Below are 20,214 nucleotides of genomic sequence, written 5' to 3' on the forward strand. Positions count from 1 at the left end.
AAAAAGAAACATAAAAAAAGGTAAGAATGATATTTACAAAATTCAAAAAGGAACATATTACAAAAAAAGGGGGGAATAAATTAATGCCAATAGTATTTCAATATTTATTGGAAATCATACTAATAATACTTATTCAAAATCATTAAGAAAGATGGAGAAATCAGTATTTCTTTTATAAATAGTATTTGTAAATAAGAGAAATAATTGTTTGGTCGTAGTTTGATGTAGAAAGTGTAGTATAGAGTATAAATACTGCATTCTCAATTATTTGTAACAAAATTTCTAATATCAAAACACAAAACTAAATAATAATCCCATGATGCGCAGCAAGCGTCAAAAGGATTACTTGCTCCAAAACAAGTAATTCGTGTAGCTAGTATATCACTGAAATAACATTCTAATATTGTCATAAATATTTATAATTATCCCGCTATTGAAAATGTGTAATATTTACTTATTACTAACACAAATAATTTATTTAGCATGGATGGTTACTAATGTATACACCGTGTAATCCTTTATTCCACAGATTACAAATTGTGCGTGATTTTCGTACAGCTCCACCAAAAATTGTATTTTCGAAACATAAGGAGATATATTTGTCCTAAACAGTGTCATTAGAACCTGTGATTACGGTCTCGAGCAAATCTTTCGTGTCGAAATTTTATCTTATGGCATTAGCGTATACACAGTCTCAGTATCGACTATCGCGAAATATAAAAAAAAGCTAAACCCATAAACAATTTTTTAAATTTGTGGAACATCTCACGTGGGGCTTCTGCAGAGAAATTCAATCATTTATAACGTTTTATAAATTTATCTTGAGATGAAGTTCTTTCGCGATGCGAATAATAAGACGCCACCGCATACGCAACGATATATCGTCGTTAGCACTTTTCGCAAGTGTTGCTAACAACGATATATCGTTGTTGGCCACTAAAAGGGTTAAAAAATGTTATAACGCGACAAGAGTCGACGTTCTTGCCCTGTACCTAGTGCTGAATCAAGAGGGGGAGGACGTCCTTCCACTTCCAATATCAATATTATCATATTCTAAAAAGTTGTTACATAATTAATCTGAATTTGATTATTTAAGCTATAGTATCAGACAGATATATTATAAATTACAACCAACTAAATATATATTATAAATCAATTTTAAATCTTGTGAAAAAAGGTTCAACGATGTGTTTATGTACTTTTATACAGTTTGACCTTCCTCTAAAGGCTCTTGGTTCCGCCACTGACTGTATCTCCTACGTTCGTACGAAACGACGTCCGCTGTAATAGATCCGTTGTAGCCCCAGTCCAAGAGCACATTTTCGTTGCTCGAATGTTATTATAAAACGAGGCAAATGCACGATTTTGTGCAGTATCCTTTTAGTCTAATATAAATTCCTATCCGCTCGATTGAAGTTGAAAAATAAAAGAAGTCATGCAGTCGATTGTTTACGAAATAGGAGATAGATCGTAAAGGAAAATAAATGATCTTGTCATGTTGTAAGAAAATTTGTACTCAAGTGTCAGGTACCTATACCTAGTAAAAGAAACCTCTTAGTTCTTTGGTAAAAGTTCGTTAAAGAGAAATTTTGCAATTTTGTTTACACTTGATAAATGACGGTATTATACATGAAAGATATTAGCAGCATTATCGCCTTCGTTAAGCAAAGTTTTATCCCAGTTCGCGACAGGTGACAGCAAATTTCCGGGTTCTTTCCACGGCGCGAGAGCTTTTCTCGACTTGGTCGTTTTTTCTCCGTCGAATCTGTCGGTGGCCGGCAAACTCGATGAATACGAAATTTATCCGGTGTCCGTGGCAAGGCCAGGATCGCTAATTCCCGGCCAGCCGTCCGGTAACTTATGAAACGTAAGACTTTTTTATTTCATTATTTCTCGTCAGGCCGTCGTTATTTTTCCGCGGTCAGATTCTTAGCGCGTATGCGCGAGAAGACCAGGTAAAACGAGGGTTGCAAAATATAGGACGAGAAATAAAAATGTGGCAAAAAATGAAATAAAATTCTTACGCGGTAATTACGATGGTACAATATTAAAATACGTAACGGTCTGGCAATAAATATTTTTCCAGACAGCGCAGCATGGGACGATGTGTGCGCACGTGTTATTGCAGACATTTGTTCGAAACGACAGCAGTTTCGATAAATGAATAAGAAAAGAGGAAAAAACATACACAAGGAGCATGAAAAATAACCAACACTGATTTTTCACGCTTTTTTTACTTGTCTCGTTCTGCACTGGTTTTATTCATTCTTCTTTCTCATCGTTTGCATGTACGTGTTCAATTGGTCTCGGCGAATCTTTACCCTCGACGTGGATCGAATTATTGGGTTTGATTAAAATGTGGAAATTACCAGATTTTCCGAGCGAGTCGTGTATTCTTTTTCTTTTATTCCGAATACCATCGATTTTACGGATAAACTGTAATTCATTTCCGGTACGGAATACGGAATCCACGCGATGTATATATATTGCATATATCTACATACATGTGTATGTATGTCATTGAATGGGCAGTCGATTGGTACGATGCATACGAAACACAGAAACACGAAGACTACCCTAGTATTCGAGTTGTTTTCCGATCGATCAGCCAGTGATCCTCCGCCATATCTAGCGGAATAAGTCGATGAACAGATATTGAATAACCTGCAGACACTATTCTTCCGTTACTACTATTTCGGAATTTTCAAACTATCATACCATTTACGAGAACTTCTCGCTAATCTATTCTCACATCCGTTCTTATATTTCTGTGCTATCGAGAAGAAAAGAAAAAAAGAGAATTACACGAAAAACATAGACATTAGTATTAAAAAAAAAAAAAGAAGAAAATAAATGAGAAAAGAAATGAAGCCTGAGAAAGTCAAAGCGGAAGCGGCGCGCTGCGTGATCGCCAGGCGCATAGAGAGGCGGTCGTACAGCCACAGGGAATACGCGTACGCTTCGTACTAGCGTACGCACGTATGCGTGCGCTTATCCCCACCGCTGGTTCATTCATTGAAACACACGTCATCGAGAGTGACGGCGCGACGTCGCGTAGTGGGGATAACCGTGTATTTGGTGGGGGAACGGTGACGCAGAGGGGATGCTGTATGTATGGCGTATGGTGTACGAGCGAGAAGTGGGGAGAGGGGTGACAGCTTTTCAACGCGTCAGCCGGAAAGGAGAATGAGGTTGCGGCAGAGTTCTCGTTCTCTCATGATATATCACTCCCCCTGCCGGTCTCTTTCTCTTCCGCCCCTCTGTCCTTTAGTGTTTGTCTGTCTCTCTGTTTCGAATATAGAATTCCCTGTGTGAATCCGTGGCTCTCTTTGTTCGACCTATCGTCGGGACGTGTAAGAGCATATTTCTGGTTCATCCGGATGTTTCTGTGGTACTGTCGGACCATCCCAGTCTCGGTTACGAGGATAGAGGAAGCTTGAGAAAGTGAAATTACGAGTTGTTGATTAAAAATCGCCTATCTGTATCTCGAGGACTTTCATATTTTTCGTCAACGTGCATTTGAAGAGGAGCGTGCGAGAACCGCGCTGCGCTGGTGCAAATTGTAATTAAAACAGGGAGAGGAGCGAAACACGAAACAGGAAAAAAGAGAAAAATATCAAGAGGGAAAAAGACGGTGGGACCGGGATTATTTCTCAGCCACTGGTGAAAATCGCTGGGACCTGGCCCGCAGCTATTATTGTCGAACAAACTTTCGTCCTGTCCCGTTATCGCGTGTTTCGAACCGTGTCGGGCATCGTTTCCCCTCGCGTATACGCGCTTTTCATGTCCCGCGCCCAGCGCTGAGCTGGTAGCGTGACTTAATTTTTGTCTCCTCGTCCTTCCTGTCCTGTCTCCTCTCTTCTCTCTTTGCGCTTTAAAATTCCAAACGCAGCTCGCTTTATTAGCTTGTCGAGCAAGCGACAGATAGCATCGGTCGTCGATGCACGAGCTGCGTCTCTCTGATTGTTTATAGACCAGGTAAAGGGAACGATTACGAAGGAAATTCGTCGGAGAATCAAGGAAAGATTCATATTCCTCGGTTGAGGATATTTGCTTAGTGGAATTTCATCTTTCAAGTATGCTTATTCATAAGGAGTAGTTTTTCGTACAAACTTGCCAGTATCATGAAAATAAATATATATACAGTATTTTTTGTGACTTATGGTTAAGGTACGATGTGTACCTATATGAAAAAATAAGTCGAAAATGATATGTAACTCGTGTTGCATGAATTATTTGTCTCTCGTCGGGTTCAGACAAGTGGAATTTTACTCTTGTTCGACCGTTCTCGGAGAGACGCGTTCGCGGTAGATCGCGTCAACGAGAGTCGTAAATTCTTGTTACAATTAGATAATCGATGTCGCGAATTGGTCGATCCCCTATTTCGTCTAGGATAATGGAGGTGGTTGACTGATTATAAACTGAAGTAACAGGTTATAATATATATTTTATTCCAACAACTTTGTAGATATAAATAGTTACGCGTCGTGCGTATAGACGTATTCTCAGAGACGTGTAAATAGTAACGACTGGTGACCGATCAATGAACGAAAACCGGTCAAGAGATGTTGACTGATCTAAGGATGACAAACCAGTGAAGTTCGGTGATGATGCTGTTGCAGAGGAAAACTATTGTTGGTGGTTGGGTCGTCCCACCACCAGTCGCTTGCGGGTGAAAATGACCGTTCAACATGGGAAAAACCCGACCTTCCCATTTTTTATCTGACTGAACAATAACTATAAGGGACATCTCGACTTGAAGATCTTTTGTAGCATCTTTTATGACAGTTCCTTAAGATTATTGCGGTCCGACTAATTATAGCCTCCCCAGTTTGTGGCTCCAGTTTCAGCTAGTGGCCCGTCTTGACCGAAGGATGGATTCTGGTTTCTGTAAAGAGTCACCGGACGTAACAGCTCTATATACGTAAATTTTATTTTTGTTTTTAAAGTTATTTATATCTTTTATTTAATGACTAGAATCTTTAAGAATGTTTAGGACAGGATGCAAGTATTTTGACTCGAAAAGAAATCTGATCAGGTTTTGCTATTTTTCTTCGTTTTTGCATTTTTGTATCTTGCTCTTACAAGCTATGTACATATTTCTGTCGGGTTAGGATGGTAAATAAGATACGCTGTTGGTTCATCGGTAAACGTCGCTTTTATACTCGTTTCGTTCATAGTGATCTTCTAAAGCGAACAATGTAAATATGATCTTTCTTGCTGTTTGAATAAACTATTAGCCATGTCTATCTTACCAGCCTTAATGGTAAGAAACCTATCGTGTGTCGAAAAGTCGACTACGATACACCATACCCAGTCCGGTCGAGAAAATGAAATATCAAGTTCGAATTACCGTGCACGGAGCCACGTGGATCGATTCTATTTTACAGTAGTGAGACGTTACCGGTGAAAGGATCGTGACAAGACGTAGAATACGTATGCTTCAGCCAGACTCATCCCTGCCTATTCATCCCAAATAAACCTTTTCCTATTCGACATCTACAACACATGGTGTGTGTTCTACGCTATTCAATGAGTTTATTCGTTCAGACCGTCATTAACGAATTAGAAAATGTCAAAGGAAGATCAGATTAACCAGTTAAGTGCGTTTGACGGGTATATACGTGAAATAAAAGTTTTATTTCGGTGCGTATACTCGTCGTCGCTTGTATTTATTTACGCAGTCTGCGATCTAATGAGAAATTTTTAAAACTAAATTCCGCAGTTAACTGGTTAACGCTAAATTATCTCATCTCTTAATTCTCCACAAGCAATTTGAGTCATTTATGCTTAATTCTAATCTTTTCATTATTCCAAGCTTTTAAAAAATCTGAACAAATTCTAGAATATTTATTAATAGATTGCAAATGTTGATGACTTTGCGGGGAATTTAGGGACTATAAAATATATGTAATATTTAAAATAAAGTAAGTGTAATATGTTGGATGAATAAAAATCTCTCTCTAGGTTCTATTTTTTAAAATTGTGCTCGTAAATTTTGAATTTACGTAAACATCCGTTTCCTATTTATCAATGTCTCTATTGTATATTTTCCAGTTTACATTCGGAGAATTAAATTTTCAGTGCGTATAATCATTTTGCATTTCTAGAGAAAAAGGTAATAAAAGAATACTTTATAATCCTCGTTCAACAATTAAATTGGTTTTTTTCTTACATTTTCAGATTACTAACAATAAAACTAGGAATTCAACTATATTGAATTTGTTAAAAAAAAAACTAAGAAATAGAAAACATCGTTTATTCCATCATATACGTATACAGTAGTTCACAAAAATATTTGAACATATAAAAATTTTTAGTTAATACAAATATTACATGTGTTATACGAATCACTATACATTCTTCAACTAATTCAAAACATCGGTCCTTCCTCGCTTTCAGATTACCGACAATATAATTCGAAACAATACATATTTCAAAGACGTCCTTCTTAATGAAAAGGGAAATTCCATTTTTCCAAAATTAATTATTCAGATGATTGACCTCGAAAGGAGGAAATTCATAAGAGAATATGAATCGGAAACACTTTTCCTACGCGTGAACCAGAACAGAAGGGATTAACCCGGCCGGGTCGAGAAACCCGCGTGATCCAATTAAAGGAAACTCAAACGAGTTGGTGCGCGTGGACACGGGTGCACGGTGAATGGCTGGCCTCGTATCGAGTTCGCGCGAAGGTCGCCTAGTCATGGCACCGATTCGAACGCATTGTTCGCGTCGCGAATGTTCCCGTTTTGCCATTCAAAAGCGCTTCTTTATCAGAGGCAACTTGTTCTTTTTCTGCGTGTTTCCATGTGTCCATCCGCCTATGTGTATCTGGCTCTGACGATTGATACGGACGCGTGTCAGTTGGAAATGCGACGAAATTGTGCGCGACGCCGCGCCGGGTGCTAGTTGCCGCCATCGTTTCTATGGACCACGAGTATCGAGAAACGACGTTGAACCCTACGGGTCGCACGCTCCATCGATCCGAGAATTGTTTATGGGACGTGGGACTGATCGATGGTATCCTACGCTGGAATCTGTGACAATCGATTTTCGCCTGTGTCCATGAAAGAGATACGTACGTTTTCTTCGTTAGATTATTCTATTTTTGGTAGATCTTATTGTTTATTTATTAATAACGTACTATCTATATGCATGTATCATACTACGTATATATTTGGGTCCGGAGGATATGTGGCAAAAAGCCTAGGTGAAAATTTCTCACCACTTTTCTATAGTCTTGATATTCTAACACTCTTCCTTAACAAAATATCGATGTATTCTCTAACAACTACTTCTTCCAAGACTTAATGATTTTAGTCTATTGTAGACAAAAGCGTAGATTGTTTTCGGTGTGGGAAATGCGTGAAATGTGATAAGGAGAGACAGGAAAGAAGATAGGAGTGTTTGTGAATGGAAACCTCGAGTAGGAATGCACGTAACAAGTGGAGTTTGCCGTGAAAGATAGCGTAACATTGACTTTCGGTATCTCCGGTTCCTGTAAATAGGATCATAAATCGTGTGGAAGTTTCCGAAGGGAAAACTGTGAACAACCATCGTTTGGATAGTAAACCGAGCAGACTGTGGCTTTGCTAAAATCAATTGATGGCTCAAGGCCACTTTCCTCGCCATTAGCGAGGATACAGGGTGACCACAAAGCTAACGCAGTCTTACTACTACGTATCGTAGAAAATTTGATATTCCGAATATCTTACTTTCAAGTATCGAAATTCGGAATCGCTCTATCTTTGCAAAGTTGCTCACTTTGTACGATATTTCTCCCTTTAATCTAATTAGTACAGTCGAGCTTCGATTAGACAAGAACAACGATTTTTATCATCATTTTCTTTTATTTCTATTTTCCAATTTTTCTCACAAAGGACCATCTCTAAATTTTCTATTAAATCAATCTTCTAACGACCGTTTCGTTCATTCGTTCGTTTCCGTTAATTTGTGTTCCGGCAATTAAAGTTCGACTAAGTCTATTATGTCTTTCACATTTTTAAATAGGACTGTCTTTTCCCCATGTGTTTTCCACTCAACTATAATATAATAATAAATATACAGAAAGCATATAATTACATAACTTAGAAACAATTCCATTCAAAGAGAGTTGGTCATTTTTTAATGGTAGGATAAAAAGATATATGTGAGTGTTAAGCTGTTAGTTAATTTTAGGTCATAAAAATTGTATGATTACGACCCGTTCGTCATAATGTTATTTATGTCTTCTTTATTCGAGTAGATAGATCGACGGAAGGACGAAAGAGCGTTCAGTTGACGTGTAAGCTCAAAGGGAAGTTCAATATAAGCCCAATATCAATTACACGTCAGCCAATCTAACATGCGTTTGTATAGAGTGTCTCACGAGCCATCCGACAAGTTCCTCCATCGCGTTCGTCCCGAATCAGGCACGATGTGTACGCATCGGATAAATTCCAGTCCGTTATCGCGCTAAGCGTTGTTTAGTCTTGTTTCAAGGGAGGCGATAAGTGCGCCCGTGCAGCGACGAACCGAGGCTTTCGTTATTGAGCCACTCGACAGCCGCATTCCACATCGATTCTTCGTCTCACGAATCTCACGTGCCTCCATTACAATCGTACGTCACGCCGTATCATGCAGTCGTTTCCAAGGTCCGATCAATCAATCCTATTCCCGGTTTCTGTATATGTGCATCGCCGACATTTTCGTGCACGAACTGTGGATCGAAACAGTTCCAAGGACTACTCTTGATTATTTTTCTAAATAAAGCCCCGTCAATAAGCATTAATGGTCTCCAAGACATACCGAGCGACGAAACTCGATGTTTCGAGAGTCTTTGGGCAAGAACCACTTCAGAATTGATCTTTCAAGCTTAAGTATTACCGTTGAGATTTTGCGAGTTAACTGGCAACAGAGACGAACGATCGTGTGGAGGATGTTGGTAAACTTTTTTCCTAGATTCCTCGTGGGTTTCGCTGTGGTCGTTGTTGAAACGAACGAAAAAGGATTTTCCATTCGTCGATGTTGTCATCGGCGTCGCCCTTGTCACGTAGAAGACACAGGAAATCGCGAAATTAACAGATCACCAGGTGTTTATATAATAAGGTTTTGGGCCCTATGGAAGGATCGTGGACAGAAGTGGTTATCCTGTTACTGTTTTCTGGGTTTGGGACACTATCTAGTTATTGTCTCAAGGCTTGTGGCCTGCAGGATGTTATCCTATTACTGTTTTATGACCCTATGACACGATCGCCGTTGAGTTTTACTCGCGATTTGATCCATGCCTCGTCGTTTTTCTTCTTGAGTGTGTTCCACTTCTGGATTCTGCGAATCAATTACGTCTTAACGGGGACCGGAGTGGACGAATTGTGAAGGCTATCGACAGGACTCTACACCGATGTTCCTGTTAATTACTACCTGTCTCGGCGAACGTGATCCTCTTTCACGATGAATCCTATAGTCCCATAGTATTCCGGTTTTTGCACTCGAAAAAATGAAATTGGAAGCGAAAAGGGTGGGTGTCAAGGATGAATCGGGTCAAGAGTATGGCTAATTGTTTAATCTTCAGTGGAAGAGAATTTGATGCTGGTGAAAGACGAGATGTGTTCAAATGTTGATTCGGTCGTAGGTTGGTTGCATTTTAAGAATCTTTTTTACGAGAGGGCAGAAAATTAGGTTAACCTGAATTTTTGTTCGCGTTGTCGGATAGAAATTATTTAGAAAATTTTATTAATAGAGAGGTTTAACGTTGACCGAAGTACGTAATTAATTATGTATGTATAGTCCACAAGCTAATAGATATTTCACGAAGCACGGAAATAGAATGGTGCATGCAATAAACTGTATATCTATTATTTATAAATTCCCAGGACAAATATATAATTCAATGAGTTTGTGCTTGTACATAATTTTTAATTTACGAGATGAATTTATAGAGGGTTCAAGTTTCAATAATTGTTTATTTCGAACAATTATCAAAAATCTATAGATTATCCGTTGCTTCCTTGTTTTATAAATATTTATAAGAATAGTAATTACACATACAGAAACAACGTCGAGATTTTTGTCGAAGTTTTCCTTTTTTCTGAAGAAGAGATCACATCAATACGAGTAATAACGTTCAAAAAATCGCATTCGACGAAAGATGGAAATCTGTTAGACGTTATCAAATGACCTCTTAGATATATTAACTATCGCGTTTAGGAGTTTTCTGATTCAAAGTAGATTAAACTTTTTATTAATGAATATGTATGTATACTCGATCTGTGGCATTCTCCAGATCATGGAAAATGGCGATGCGATAACGAACGACTAACTAAAAAGTGGGTTTGTCTAAAAATACATCCTAACTACCGCGTAGCATAGATTCGTTAATTGCTGATTTGAAATCGTTATTCGTCACATGTATGTCATTCGCCATGAACACAGAAATCTGTCCAATTAAAACTAGGCATTCCGAAAATAAGGAGATTTATTTTTATCAAATAAATATTTAAGCTAGGAGAATTATTAATTGTAATTTATATTTTTCCCAGTTGCAAAGAGGAATGGTTGAAACACAGAAAATGAAATAATTCTGCAAATAGAGAGAATCGTTCTATTGTTCTTCGATTATAAGGAAGAGTAGAAAAGCTAGCCACAAATAAAATAGAATAAAATAAAAGATTTAGAGTAAATAACATGGAAGCACGAGTATCGATTTACGGCAATCAGAATTCTGTGTTCTTCTTTTATTATATTGATTTACTTACGGTAAATGAGTGTCGTTACAGATGATTGCAATGGTCAATGAATTATTTATTTATGCCACTAAATTTGCTTCATCTATTTTTTTTCTTGATGGCAAAGATTAATAGCGGATGTAAAAAAGAATAAAACGTGCAATGAAGATTTGTTTTCACAAGGAGGATTTATTCATTACTTTGTTCTCCTTTCGTTGTTAAACAATGTTCCAGTTGGTTCCCTGCGACATTTTCGAGAACGTGTTAATAAAATCGTATCGAAACTCGTAGGGTTGCATCATGCGTTTTATTTAACTCGTGACATTGCTTCTCACATGCGCGTGTTCCCATGTAAGATTAAGCGGAAACTAATTAAGGCTACTCCCGTGCCCGAAGGACATGGCCGAGCGGAATTAAATTTCGCATACACGCCTAAAATCCTCTTTGACGTAACTGCAAAGACAAATATTTCTCAATGTCTCAACAATTTCTGTTCTTTTTCCTATGAAGAAGTACACGTTAAGAAACTTGAAACTTTGAACTTTCCATCTTCTCAATCCTTCGAAGTTTATAATGAAATTTTTTTCCAAAATTTCCAAATTTCTTCTTAAATAATTCAATACAAATTTATGGTAACATGCTATACAACACGGATTACAGAAATTGTAAATTGAGGATCGGTAGCAAAAGCATTTCGTTGATTTCGCGTAGGTAACGATAATATCTATTAATTATTTTATAGAAGAAACTTGGTTTCGAGCTGGTTGTGCGTCGTTGCATGGAAATGTGGAGCGACGAGCACAGCTGCGCGGAAGATGAAAAGATAAACAATAGCATAGCCTGCGTATAATGGGGTTCTCATGCGGTGGTTGCTCACCGTTCTGCGTGCAACGCATGCACTTGCGTAAGTACAACCTTATGGTTGCATCGTGCAAATCTGGTCGTTGGAACCGCAACCAGCTGCGCGAAATCTCTCGTACGCCGCGAGTCTCTAGCCGACGCCCTCGAAATACATTTCTTCCATACGAATACGACCTTTGTCTGGTTAACTTGCTATGATTAATTGGCGTGATCGGTGCCGCTGGTCACGCTTGGTTTTTCACAAGAATGATGAGGGTCGAAAAGCGGAGGGGATTTTGAAGGTTACGATGATCGATGAAATATATTCTCGGTTACTTTCTGAGAATTATGAAAATGAAAAATTGGTGAAAATTATTTTCAAAATTATTGTTCATATATATTTCGAGATCGAGTAATAATAATAGATTATTTCATACGGGAAAGAAAGTTGAAAAAGAAGAACAGAGAAGTCTAGACATGAAAAATACGTGCTTAAATAGCTAATCAGTTTTAATAACGATTAGATAGAAATTTGATAAAATATGTTTTTTTGAAAATGTCGGAGCGCGAGCAGAGGAAGTATTATGATGGCAAGTTTGGATTTTCGGGAAATTGCGAGAGAGAGAGGTATCAGTGTGGCGATTGTAGGCCAACCGAGACATGTCCCCCTGGGGTGTTCATCCCTACTCGCTGGTAAAGGGTTCCGGTCTACCTGTGAATCTGTTCTGACGTGTAAAAAATCCAATACGCCAGACACTGTTAGGGAACGAGGCCTTGGGCGACGTTGGCCTACATTTCCGACTACTACGAGCCGGTGCAGCGAGACGAAAAACTTTTGCAGCTTTTCCTACGTTAGAACGGAGATGGAAAGTAAGCATCGTTCAACGAACAGCTTTTATCTGCTATCTACTTATATCGATGGAAAAAGTCATCAAAGAATATTCAGATTTGTAATTCTTTTTCGTATCGCGATGCTTTAAACACGGTATGTTTTAAATGTAAGTTGTTTACGATATCAAGCGTAGGAAAAACCAGGAATAGAAAAAGATGACATAATTTAAAAAAATTTTTTTGGCATATCGTATGGTAGATTATTACGAGAAGATCGTAGGAAATGCAAGATTAATTGTGCCACATTCGTGATAAGGATTATAGTTATAATTTAACAAAAGCAGTTCTAACGTAACTTTAACCTTTTGCACTTCGGAATGTCAATTATACCGGTACAATCCCTTTTCGCATAAGATTCATCCGTATGAATATATATTAGGTCATCCCATAAGTTTGTTCCGTTTTTCGAGTGGTTATATATGTTAAGATTGTTTACATACCTTTCAGTTTCATGAAAAAATGTAATCCCCCTCTCGTTGTACAACTTCTTCCCATTTTTCAAGTGCATTGGTCCCCTTATCGCCGTATGTTTATAAATCGACACATGAAATGTATACACAAAAGTCGGCACGAACTTATGGGATGACCTAATATCTCATAAATGTATTCACTTTACAAAATCATTAAGCCCACGCTTTTAATGCCGATAAAATTCATCGAAAAGATCGAAAAGTTGCTTGTTCCGCTTGTACATTCGTTCAAATTTTAATGAGAAAAGAATCACAAAATACCGTTGGGAAAAATTCAAGATTTCCTTAAAAAACGTACCGTTGTGCATTTTTATCAAGAAAAAACACGCATTAATAACTTTTTAGTACCTGCAGTAAGGGAGTAGCAACGTATCAATTTAAGTCGACATTTTTCATTTTTTAGTACCGATAAAATTCGTCCAGCTCCAGATATATTTGAAATCCCTTTATAAAAAGAGTCGACGTGATGTTGATCGATGTTTTGCGAACGGGATTTCCATCGTGAGTGGTGTCACGGAAACCTATGGTATTTTCGAAAGTTCGTTTGCACCCGTGATATGGCGTGTGCCGCGAACTTCGGTTCCCCGTGTGCACGATTTCGGAAATTTCAACGCTTTGTAACCCGTTCCTTGCTCGCAGCCTTCGGTTGCCACAAAATTCATCTATATTTCATTGGCGGAGTTGGGAAATTGCATCGAATCGTAATACTTCGGAACGTCGAGTTTGAAATTTTGCAAGTCTTATTCATAATTTTGCGATAATAGTCGAGATCAAGCAGTTTCGAGTTTTCGAGAGCCGTCAAACTGGAAATTACGAAAGGAAAGTTCGATTCGGAGGAGGAAGCTATTCGTAAAGATACGATGGAAAACTGCGATAAGTTAATCGCAGAGTAGATCGATCGAAGACGTTGAGGAGAATGTATTAAAATTGTATTTTTCGAAATCCATAGTGGCCTCGGTTCGCTGTAACGTTCGAGGAATGTCTTTTATAGGCACGTGTGTCAGCGGAGATGCGAATAAAACCACGCGTGCATTGTGCTTGTCCCCGACCAGGCTACCTCCACCGCCTCGGCCACTGAAAATTACGTATTCAAAGCAGGAATGTTAAACGCGTGCCCTGGAACGCATCAGCCCTCTTGCCTCTCTTTCATCTCTGCCTCCGATCGCACGGAAATCCCATTGTTCGTATCGTAATCGTTGAATTTTTATTTCCGCGCGAGACGTGTTTTATCTCTTTTTCGAGTTTATGTGAAGCGTACAAAAAATTTATGCAAAATATTGTAGAGCAAAGTGCTATATTATATCTGCTATTATTCGAGTGGAACGTGTTAAGAATAGTAATAAAATAATAGAAAAAGAAAATTTTAGAACAACATAGTAAACTAATAACAGATTGGTTAAGGCATGTTCGTTTGTGGAACGTGTGTAAGAAAATTTGAATAAAATAACATATTAAATGCGGTATAATTAATATCGGGTTTAAGGAAAAGGGAAAATAGAGTGAGATGAAAAACAACGTGCGGATTTAAGGAAAGAAAGCAAGAAAAAGGAATTAATGCAGAGGTCAAAGAAAAGGCAAAAAAGATGAGTTAAAAGGAACAACAGGATCTGAAAAAGGAAGAAATAGAGAATAAAAAGACAATATTTCAAAGGTTGAGAAAATGACAAAAAGGTATTATAAAGTAACAGCAAAAAAGGTTTCAAAAGAATAGAAGAAGATGAGTGAAAGGGATAAGGGAGCTAAGACCTTAGAAAAGGTAAAAAAGAAGGCTAAAAAAGGCAATACAAAGGAGACCTCAAAAACCGACAAAAATGAGTGGAAGAACAACACGGAGAGAGAGAGAGAGAGAGAGCTCCCCAAAAAGAAGAGCAAAAAAGAATGGTAAACAGGAAAGAGAGAGGGCTTAATTGCAGCATTAATCGAGGATGACTGTACTCTTCTCTAAACATACAACTCCCACGTGTGTGTGTGTACACGCGTGCAAATAACTAGTGGTAAGGTAACGTTCTGGTTGCAAGGACGAGGCTGAACGCAATGAAAGGACTAAGAAGAAAGGACAATGAAAGAGGTTAAAAAAGGAATAATAAAAGGAGGAGAAGAAAGAAAAAGAGCTCGTTAGTAAGGATGCAATTTCGGTCAAATGGACGCGTCTTGGTTCTTCGATGGTTGCGGTCGCAGCTCAGCGGAAATCGCGCACTTCGTTAGTCGCACGGCAATTAGCCTCGCTTCGCGTCTTAATTACTCGAGTTGGGAGGTCCCGCCCTCGCTCGAAGGACGATCCGAAGATCCTGCCGAGTGCCGAGAGATCCTGTGGGAAATGCATCTTGCGCGGAAACGCTGGTAGAGAAAATCGATTCCTGGCGCATCGTGGAAACAAGAATGGGCGGTGGTGTACCAGGTTAAGATGCACAGAGTTTTAAGACTAAAGGACGTTAAGTGTACCATATTTTTCTCTCTCCCTTTTCTAGTGTCTCGACTCGACAAGGTTTGTTTAGTCTTATGGAGAAATGCACGTGCCCCGGCGAGGTTTGGACAAGAGAATTGCAGGGAAAAAGTTGGTTGAGTACCCCGGAGAGAGTAAACGAGGATTAACATTCGTTGCCGGAAAATAAGGATTTCGAGTAAATGTTTTTCCTCGTGTTTCGCTTCTAATCTACCAAATCGCGCTACTCTACTTTACTCCTTATTTGATGGAAGTCCGTAAGAGCGTAGGTAAATTCTGTGGACGAATTAAATTGAGGGTTACAGTTTCCAAACGCGGTGCCACTAAACTCCAAGTTAGTGTAACTTCTCGGTAATTAAAGAAAACTACTGTTAATAACCGGTTGTCAACGAAATCTACCTTCACCATAGAACGGAGTTTGGCCCACTTTTACAGTCTCGAAACTATTCTCGGAATACGGTCTCGTTCGTTCGTCTCGAACACGGTTCTGCTTCTCAAACGTCTAAGTATAATAGTAAGGAAGTAGTAAGAGTACTGGAAGGAAGGAAGCACGAGAATATCTTGCCGATTCTTCTGCAGCTATTAAGGTATTACGAGTCCCGGCACGTGGTCGAATTCACCAGCAGGTGATAAAAAGATCGCGACGATGGCAAATATCGTGAGCCCGTTCCCTCGGATAAGATGAAACAAGGGGCAGACTAGGGAATTTGTTTAAGTTCCTTTTTCCTTATCGCGCTTTCGACCTGGATTCGCCTGAAACGAGATCGATGTCGCTGGTACCCGCGTTCCTAATCGATGTTAATGCAATTATTACTCGACAAGTTCTTTTATGTAATCGTTTCTTATTTTAACCCATTCGCGATGTATCGCGTATTGATACATTGAAGCTTCGTGACTTATTTTCACGGATAACGTACTTGTATACTTACTGATACATTAGCACTAAGCAGCATGTGGACATTCGATCATCAATTTTGGCAATCGGAAGGATCGGAGTAATTTTATGTTTTATTAGAACTCGTAGAATATTACGAGTCGATAAAATTTATTTTTGCATTGAAAGGATTAGTATTTGTAGTTGTTAAATATTATTTTATTATTGAAGGAATCTATCTTCAGCTGGTATGTTTGTCAAGCACGAATAAAATGAAGAAGGTTCTTCTAAATTGATGGAGAGACTATCGCGTTCAATTAATTGTAATTAATTATTGCGATCAATTGTAGTAACAATATTTAAAATTGGTTAATTCGTCGTTTTTTATTTAATTGCAAATTAAAAACGAATCTCTTATCTAATATACCATTATCGTGATATACCATTGAGAAGATTTTAAACAAGAACTTCATGCATTACTCAACGTGCTTTTTTCCTCTGATCTTTATACGTACACAGTTTTATTCGTTAAATTAAATTGTGGATACCGTTCATTCAAAATGTTGTCTTTGAAGTCTTTCGTCATTTACCTTCAATATTTTGTGTTCGACGCCGGAACCGTAAGATATCGTTCCTTTCTAAAAAAGGAGAATCTGAAATATCCTCGAAGGCGATTATTCAGGAGGCGAGAAAGGACAATTCCAGACAATAAGTGGAAACGAATTTCGTTGGTCGAATAGAATCTGGCGATGATACTGGTCGACCAGGTTAGAATCCTTTTAGGAGGCAGCTCGCCGGCGAAATTCCGGTATCATAGTTACGTTAGATGAATTCGTTACCGAACTTTGCTCTATCCTTTCCACGAGCTCCAGTATACGTGTATACCTATGTAGATATATGTACTCGTATACAGCCGGAGGGCAATCGAAACACGCTATAAAAGAGCGACGAGGTGACAAATTAATTAAGCTCTTTTGCTCGTTTTATATTTTAATGTAGTGATTACGCGTGACACCCATGCCACGATTCGCTCTGCCTGGTAATTGCACGTTGTGCGAAAGAGTAACAAAATTAATTAACGGCTGGATACTGAAAAAAGGTAGGAGATTAGAGATAAATTAATAAAATAAAAAGGTGAAAAAGGAGAAGGACGATGGGAAGGAGAAGGTTAATAAAAAAAGAGACATCATGTGGGTCTCGAAACAAAATTAACGTCTAACCTGGACTAACGAGTTTTCATGGTTGATATTCTAGTTGTATTGATCATTTTGTTTTTGTTCTCCCACGGGAGACTGATTATTCTCTATGAGAAGCTTTCGTGTCGTTCCTTTTAAATGAATTAATAATGCTCGATAGAAATCGTGAAAAGTTTTTAAGTAGATGGATAAACTTCTTAACTGTCTTCGTGGGAAGTATTAAAAGAACGTAGGTATAAGTCGTGCAATTAGACCTTCTCTGCTAATGTTCCGATCAATACAGTAGTCGTTAACAGACTCGTAAACAGCATAGTTGATTCGTATAAGCGAGCTGCAAACACGCACCTCTTCAGTCTTTCTATCATTTTTTAAAGGAAGGTGTTATATAAAGGTTGTTTTTAAAAAGGAAAACGAAAAAGTTTGTGCGTGGCATCAAAGTTATACTGAGGATATTTTAGGAATAAATAGTATGTATATACGATAGATATTGTGATTATTATTATTATTACGGATATTATATATTATTACCCTTGGAAAATTTACAATTATCTGATTTAAGAACAATGTCAATTTTCCAAAATGTGTCGCATTATTATCCAAAAGTTTGAAATTATTGCGCGTTATATATAAAATTCTAGAATCTGAGGAAAATCACCTTAGCAAGTCCTTTCGTAACAAGACCTGTCGAATTAAAGTATTTTTGAAATTAGTATAAATTAGCAGGTGATTCGATTGAGAAAATTGAGAAAATTTTTGGTCTTAATATGTATTATCTCAAATGGACAAAAAAACAAAATCATTTGTTCGAAATGAAATGAAAAAGTTGTAAAAATCTATGGAAAAAATGTAGATACGTGGTATGTAAAATAGATGTGATAATCCACTACATTCAAATGTTGCTTTAACGTTTTATTCGTTTGGTGTGCTTCCAGGAGACGTCATCATTGACTGCTGAGCCGCAAGAGACGAAAAATCAGCTGGTATGTCAAATAATCAGCTGGTTGACTCCTGTCTGTAAGTGTCTTTCTCTCCTCGAGCTCTCTACCGAGAGACTCGTAACCGATTAATACCTCTATTTCTCTCACTATGTCCCTTGATCTATGTATCTCTTTCTATTCGTTTCAATAAGAAGCCGGTGATCGTAAAATGAACTCTGCTTTTCCCCCTCTCTTTTACACGGCTAGTGCAAGACGTAACTCGGCCAATTGGCAAAACTCGTTTCCCGGTAATAGCTAGAAAGAAATAAAAAGACTCGACTATTTCTTTCGTCTATCCTGCTGTCGTTCCATTCGTTTGGCCCATTTTTCCTGGCGCCTCGGATAGAACAAAAAAAGAGAAGAAAAGGTAATACATACGAGGCCTGGGAATCATGGGGAATCAATGATGAAAAAGACAGTTACAAGATATCTAACTCGAGGTTGCACCCTAGGAAGCACGTAGTTTCAGCACCCAAATTAATCAGACCGAAATTATTAATGTCAGGCTGGTGAATCGTCGAATCGTCGAGAGACAGGAGCACAGTATAACGCACACTGAGATCACACAGAGGTGACTAACATGACCTAACCGAGGTTAGTCATTCTGACCGCGAGTCTACGCAACTAACGCGTTTATCTACGATGATCGCTGTTGATCGACGTTCCTATTGGATTAAGTTACTCTTTGACGAAGTTTTTACTTAATAATAATTAACTCTTGTCTTCTCCAAAATGTTTCAAATAACTTATTTAGATTTTCGAAACATTTGATTTACTCTTGAGCAATTTTATCACCTGTACTGCTTACCGTATCACTTTCGACGTATCATGTACACAGAATTCATCTGTGTAATACATTAAGATTGTTGCCACGAAATTTTGAGAAAATTCGTGGCTCATTCACGAAAGATATTGAGTTAGAGATATAAAGTTGTCAGAATGAGTAATGTCGGTGGCACGAACACGCGTTCGTTTGCATTTACTTAGCATGGTTCAGAGCGATGTATGACAAAAACGCGAGAAGAGTAGTTTGGCGTAGTTAGGCGTGTATTTGAATGTTTTTCTTTGTACTTCGATCCCCCTTTTCTTTTTGTTAGTCTGCCTATTTAATTTCAGCGTGTTATTTTTTGATCGAAGTGCATGAGTTATTTATTATCTTTTTTGCTACCATTGTTTTACAAAGTATCATATAAACGTGTACGATTCGATCGATATTTTTTCAATATTCTTTCATTTTCGTGGTAATTCGATTTGGTAGTTTTGTTCGACGATCGTAGATCAGAATGTAATCGGTCTCGTTGTATTTTTCCAGACGCGTTCTCCAGGAGAAGGGCCCCGACATGCCGCAATACACGTAAGTTATCGAACTTACGCGAATAAATCGTCGATTGTTCCCGATTGCACGATGGGACGAGCGACTCTAATTGATCATTATTGCGAACGTTTTGCAGCGGACAGAGTGATGCAGATTACCACGGAAGTAACGGCCAGGCGGACACCCATTCGTTGCATTCGTCTCATTTGTCTGTCCAAGAGGATCCATTACTTATCCGCAGCCATAAGCAGCAAACTACTCAACAAGTGAGATCCGTTTCCAGTTTTAGCAACGGACTAATTTGCTGAGCAACGATTTCCTTTTACTCTTAACGATTGTTCCCTTCGAAGCCATGCTCTCGTTATTCTCAGTACCCGTAGTACGTTATACGCTTGTTGCCGTTACTCTCAATATTCTTCGAGTTATCGAAGTTCTCGGTTCTCTTTGAAATTGCAGTGACTGATTGTCGGTGTTCTCAAAGTTCTGACAATTCCTAGATTTC

The 20,214-nt window shown here is 38.3% G+C and overlaps 1 protein-coding gene across 16 annotated transcripts in view; it reads left to right on the top strand.

Annotated features, from left to right (window-relative positions):
* The window catches only part of LOC126917231 (catenin delta-2), a 51,661-nt gene that overhangs the window by 13,976 nt on the left and 17,471 nt on the right, over positions 1-20,214 (top strand). For 6 of the 16 annotated variants that reach the window (XM_050723893.1, XM_050723892.1, XM_050723896.1 and 3 more), the window contains 4 exons: positions 18,353-18,434; positions 18,903-18,968; positions 19,710-19,751; positions 19,849-19,978. In XM_050723893.1, the coding sequence (XP_050579850.1) occupies positions 18,403-18,434; positions 18,903-18,968; positions 19,710-19,751; positions 19,849-19,978 (270 nt within the window). In that variant the 5' untranslated portion in view covers positions 18,353-18,402. Of the gene's footprint in view, positions 1-6,368; positions 7,082-17,435; positions 17,888-18,352; positions 18,435-18,902; positions 18,969-19,709; positions 19,752-19,848; positions 19,979-20,214 lie in introns of those variants that run through there. The other 10 variants (XM_050723895.1, XM_050723906.1, XM_050723894.1 and 7 more) reach the window with 10 other exon arrangements.

This window comes from Bombus affinis, chromosome 6 (genome assembly GCF_024516045.1).
Source record: "Bombus affinis isolate iyBomAffi1 chromosome 6, iyBomAffi1.2, whole genome shotgun sequence".
NCBI classification, from domain to species: Eukaryota; Metazoa; Arthropoda; class Insecta; order Hymenoptera; family Apidae; genus Bombus; species Bombus affinis.